Here is a 5,881-nt window from a genome sequence, read left to right on the forward strand (position 1 = left end):
TTTATTGGTAGCCTAACTTAATTTTTACATTTTCAACAAAATTCTATGAACTCATTGTCAATAGACATATAAAATAGGGATAGCACAGAGATTATATTATTTCCATAAAGGTATTTTTATTAACTAGATTGGTTACATTTGGATTAGGAGCTCTGGAATTAAATAATTAATTATACAGTCACTAATTGCTTGAATATTTATGTTTTAAAGTTGGGAATGCTGTCAGAAATTTTAGTTCATAATATTCCAAGGAATGATTTTGTTGATGATATTCTAGTTTTCATCAAATCAGTGATTACATTAAAAGGCTAGGCAGTATGTGATATCTTTAATGAAGATAAGGGACAGTTGATGTTCATGTATAAAAACCCATATATGCATACTTATGTACTATACACTTTTAAATATATACTCTTAATATTATATGTGCATACATAGATATTCTTCCATCAGCTGACTGATTTCAGGCTTACCCTGCTTACCAAGGGTGGTGCTTGCTTCTTCGTCCTGACAAATTAAATGCAGCACCAACCCTCTTCAACCTGATCATAATTTGGAAAAATACAAAATGCAGATTGGTTGATGTCAAAAAGTATTTTAGATTGGGGTCTTCACAGTCTGGCCTCCCCTCCCCCTTCTCTAAAATTCAGTGGTCATACAGGTTATAAAGTATACAGCTCCAGGGAGTGTCCTTAGAGTTAACAGCACAAATATACACAGGAGCCCTGAATTTTATTTATAGTTTTCATTAGATTATACCTATTACTGATGCTCCTTGTAGAACGTTTACTTTGTATAATCATTATATAGTCAGCCCTCGGACAGAAAAATAATATATAAATAGTTGTATTTGTTATGCTGTATTGGGTTTTTTATTCATTTTTTTGAATTGTATTATTATTTTTTTTACTGTGTTTTTTTTCACCCCAGTATTTTCTATCTGTGGTAGGTTGAATCCATGGATGCAGAACCTGTGGCTACAGAGGGCTGACTGTACATTATAAAACCTTTTTCTCCCTTATATCATTATTTGTTGAGCACCTGGTGTAAAGTGTGTTCCGGAAGCTGAAAGGATTTTCATAAATGCAGAATATGGTATCCTCCCCTCTAGGATCTTACAGTTTGGTTGGTAAAAGGGGATATAGGTCATGTATAATACAAGACAAGGGGCACAAACATAAGAGCAATGTAGATAGTATGGATCTTGGTATATAAGAGAGGGTGACCCAGAAATACCTAAAATTCTCTATGTAGAGCGTAGGTCAAACAGATACATAAAACTAGATTTTTAGGCCCAGTTAATTAACATAACTGTTTTTACTTTTCTCATTAGCATGTTGGCAGATAAACTGAACATGACTCCAGAAGAAGCTGAAAGATGGATTGTAAATTTGATCAGAAATGCAAGACTCGATGCCAAGATTGATTCTAAATTAGTGAGTATTATGTTAGTTATGCTATATACTAAATACCAATTGCTGATTATCTTGTATTTTTAGAAATTTTTAGTTAGGACATTTTATTTTTTATTAAGAATTTATTTTGTTTTAATGTATAATAGTTCTCTGAAGACAACAGCAACGTCCTTGCTAGATAAATGTTGTCATCTCTATACAGTGTATAAAAATATTTGCAATAGTCATGTAGTATTATTATATCATGCTCATTAATTACCTGGGAAACTCAGTCATTATCATTATAGGATCGATTTCCTTCTGTTTCATTTTAGGGCCATGTGGTCATGGGTAACAATGCAGTCTCACCCTATCAGCAAGTGATTGAAAAGACCAAAAGCCTTTCTTTTAGAAGCCAGATATTGGCCATGAATATTGAGAAGAAACTTAACCAGAATAGTAGATCAGAGGTAAGAACCACACATTTTCTACTCTGTTTGGGATTTAGGAACAATGTAACATAATTGTTACATGACCTTTTTTTGAGACAATATCAGTATCAGTTGTACCTGATTTTTATTGCTATTTAAAGGTATGAACATTTTGTTTAAGAAATTACTAAACTGAAATGAATTTTTTCTTAGATGTAATTATATGCGTTAGTCAAAGGAACTGAAAAAAATTGTGTTGCTCATTTGTTATAACTATTTTTCTTCTCCTTTTAGTCTTCCTGTGTGACTTCATTAACTCATTTCCTCAGGGTTTTCAACACATCATTTTGATACTGGCAGATGATAACTTACATGTGTAGCCCTCTTTCAAGTGCTTGAAATGTGTGTTCTTTCTAAATCTAAAGAAATAATTCTGTAAAAACGTTGATCTTATTATATCTGTTAGTGCTGATCTTACACAAATTTCATTTCTTATGTTCATATCAAAATAATCACCCCTTTTCATAGAGATCCTGCATATTATATGTTGAAGGAACTTGAATGGCCTTATAATTTTGGAATCCTAAACTGTCTTTAATGCTGTTTAGACATTATGATTATGTGTAACTGGTCATTAGGAAGCAGTTGTGGGACTTTCAGAGACCCCATTTGATTGAAATTTTAGGGACCGATTGGTGTCCTTAGAACAGTCCTTTAGTTTCAAAAGAGAAAGACTCATTAGATTGGAATTGCATATTCCAACCAAGTCTAGGATAGCTGAGCCTGGAAAATAACTTATGTGATTTTTTTTCTGTATGCTTCAGGATCAGTTTGTATTGATTATTGTTCCAATGTTGGTGATAACAATAATTGTTATATTGTATAGATAATATTTTGATGTGTTTATTTTGTTCTAAGTGGGACATCTGACATTTAGTAATTGCAGAATTTAAGATCTTAGACTGGTTTGACAGGAGTGGTGCTAAAGTAAATGCTGTATCACTTTTTTCTATGTTAGTGTTTTTAGAAGGTATTTTCTTTTCACCCTGTCAATTTTTCTCTGTATATTTTAGGCTCCTAACTGGGCAACTCAAGATTCTGGCTTCTACTGAAAAACTGTAAAGAAAAGATGAAAAAACCATAAAAGAAAGATGAAATATTAAAACCATTATAATAAAGGGTAACATACATTTTAGAAATAATTAAATATTGAATATAAATTTTGGAGAATTTGAATAAAATTAGCCATGGTGCATTTTATTTTGCTATGAATTTTCTTATATGTGCAAGTGTCTGTTTTTTTAACTTTTTATTTTGAAATAAGGAAGTTGCAAAAATAATACAGAGAGGTCCAAGTAGGTTGAACCCAGTTTCTCCCAGTTTTTTCGTCTTGAGTTACTGTAGTACAATATGAAAATCAGGATATTGACATTGGTACAATGTGTGTAAGTGTTTCTGTGCCATGTTTTCACATGTGTAGATTTGTATCACCAACGCTTCAATCAAGATACAGAACTGTCATCATCCCAGAGCTCTCCCTCATGCTACTTTGTAGCCACACCTACCCGTACCAGTTCTAACCCGTGGTGATCACTAATTTATTCTTCATCTCTATAATTTTGTCATTATGAGAATGTTATATAAATGGAATTATACAGTATGCAACCATTTGAGATTAACTCTTTTCATTCATCACAGTGCCCTTGTGATGCATCTGAGTTGTCATATATATCAGTAGTTTCTTCTTTTTATTGCTGAATAGTATTCCATGGTATGGATGTACCACATTGTTTCACCATATTCCTATTGAAGGATATTTTGGTTGTTTGCAGTTTGGGATTATTACAAATAAAGCTATAGTTCCTTAATTTCCTAAAATGCCTCCTTAGTCACTCACTGTACAGACACTAAATGGAAATATAAGTTGAATTTAATAAATGCCTCTCTAAATGTTAAACACACACACACACACTGTTTACTGGATACCCATGGTATTTAGTATAAAGCCCTCATAGAGTCTCTTTTACACAGAAGTGGTTTGATTTTTCACTTTGGTTGCTGAACTAAAACACAGTCAGATAGTAGAAATTTCTGTTTCTGCTTTCAAGGAGTGGTACCAAGATAAAAGATACATGCGTATTGTTCTTTTATTTGACATCTGATCAGGCCACCCTCAATGTTAAGTTTAGAGACTACAGTAGTTAAATTGCATCTGTCACTGAAAAAGCATAGAAACCTCCCAATACTCAGAGCAGGGGGTCCACAAACTTTTTCCGTAGAAGGCCAGATATTGACTATATTAGGCTTTGCAGGCCATATGTTCTTTGTTGCAACTCTTCAACTCTGTCATGTAGCACAAAAGCAGCCTTTGTATGTAAATGAATTCTGGTGGCTGTGTTCCAGTAAAACTATTTACAAAAACAGGCCAAGGGCCAGATTTGTCTTGCTGTGGTTTCCAACCCCTGACTTGGGGTGTTGGTTCTAAGCTCCAGTCAAAAAGTACTGAAACTAGAGGGAAGCTGACTGGTGAGAGTAAGCCAAGTGCTAATTATTTATTCTTCTGTAACCAGTGTGGTAGAAATGCCAAGTATAGGGCAGGGAAAAATACAGAGAAATATAAAGAGGATTATTGGTAGTACAAAATGGTCAAGATTTATGGAGAAAGTACCAAAGAGTGACATCAATAACAAGATAGACCCTTATGTGTAGGAGCTAATTCCATGAATCAGAAATCCCAATCTATAACAAATAGAGCTGTAATTATACAAAACTATATAAAATTGCATACATTACTCAGGCAATGTAGAAATGAGAAGGATGTTAAGATCCCCATGTTTCCCTCTTCAGTAACCCAAGGGGCCAAAAGTTCTTAGATGGAGACATCATTAATATTCACTCTTTGTTTTAAGACTATTAACACAACCAAACCGCATTAAATAGCAAATAAAGATTTCTAGATGATTACATAGCCCAGCAGTTAAACATGGTTATTAATTGTGCCCTAGTGGACAAGTATATAAAAACCCAGGTAGGAAAGATAGGAAGCTAATAATAAATGTTTATAATGTGTCAGACATTTTCATGCCCTCTATTTCTCCAAACAACCATAAGGAAAGAGAAAGGAACCATAACACTTGAATGCCTTACTTAAGCCTGGAAGTACTGAAAGTTGGGTGGTATTATTTCTGAGTTCTTGAGAAAGCATACTCACATGGTTGCCCAAGGTCATACCTGCTAAACCTTAAATCAAGGAGTAGAAAACAATACTCTTCAGTAGTGTCACACTGCCTCTCACATCACTGTTGCTTTGTTCGTAATCCTTTCAGATTAAATTTGCAAAGGGTTAAGGGATACATATTTAGTAAGTTGTGAATGAAGGTGTGGATCCACCAAACTCAACTCGTGTCAGCATCATTATCTTCCAATAAGAGCAAAGGATACTCCATTTTTTTTCTACTGATATAATCATCGGATACTAGATGCCCCACAAAAATACCGATTAGAACATATAAAACTCTGAAGAACATCTCTGAATTTTTTTCTAGTTATCCTCTGCTTCTTCAAGGTTATCCATTATATGAATAATTAATGTTCACTTTTTCTACCACTTTTTGTTTTTTACATACCACTGCTCTTTGAACTTGAAAGATGATGCCACTATGGATTACTAGCATCGATCAGGAAAAAAAATGTACATATAAATAATGGCCATTTTTATTCATTGTTAAAATGCACCTTTGAAGTTGGCATAAAAATCACTTGGTTGTGGATTTAACCTTAAGTTTTTATAACAGGTTTGATAACAGGTAAAATGTTGCAGTAAAGTGTTGAGCACAAAATAAGTACTTACTAATTTGCCTGTGTGTGTGTTTATTTGTTTTTTGCCCTTCAATAAATAGACTCTCCTATGTGTCAGTAGCTTTTACAAACACATTGAAGAACAAGCATTCGTGAAGCTTACATTAAAAAACATTGCTGTGGCTGGACATAGTGGCTCGTGCATAATCCCAACTGTTTGTGAGGCCTATGCAGGAGGATCACTTGAGCCCAGGAGTT

At 33.7% G+C, this 5,881-nt stretch overlaps 1 protein-coding gene across 1 annotated transcript in view; it reads left to right on the forward strand.

Moving 5' to 3' along the window:
* The window catches only part of EIF3E (eukaryotic translation initiation factor 3, subunit E), a 44,000-nt gene extending 40,915 nt beyond the window's left edge, over positions 1–3,085 (forward strand). Inside the window, exons 11-13 of the mRNA XM_012645316.1 lie at positions 1,334–1,436; positions 1,730–1,864; positions 2,899–3,085. Coding sequence (XP_012500770.1) covers positions 1,334–1,436; positions 1,730–1,864; positions 2,899–2,937 — 277 coding nt within the window. The 3' untranslated portion in view covers positions 2,938–3,085. The remainder of the gene's footprint in view (positions 1–1,333; positions 1,437–1,729; positions 1,865–2,898) is intronic.
* Positions 3,086–5,881: the final 2,796 nt, after the last annotated feature.

The sequence above is a fragment of the Propithecus coquereli genome, unplaced genomic scaffold, assembly GCF_000956105.1.
Source record: "Propithecus coquereli isolate 6110/MARCELLA unplaced genomic scaffold, Pcoq_1.0 Scaffold23, whole genome shotgun sequence".
Taxonomy (NCBI): Eukaryota; Metazoa; Chordata; class Mammalia; order Primates; family Indriidae; genus Propithecus; species Propithecus coquereli.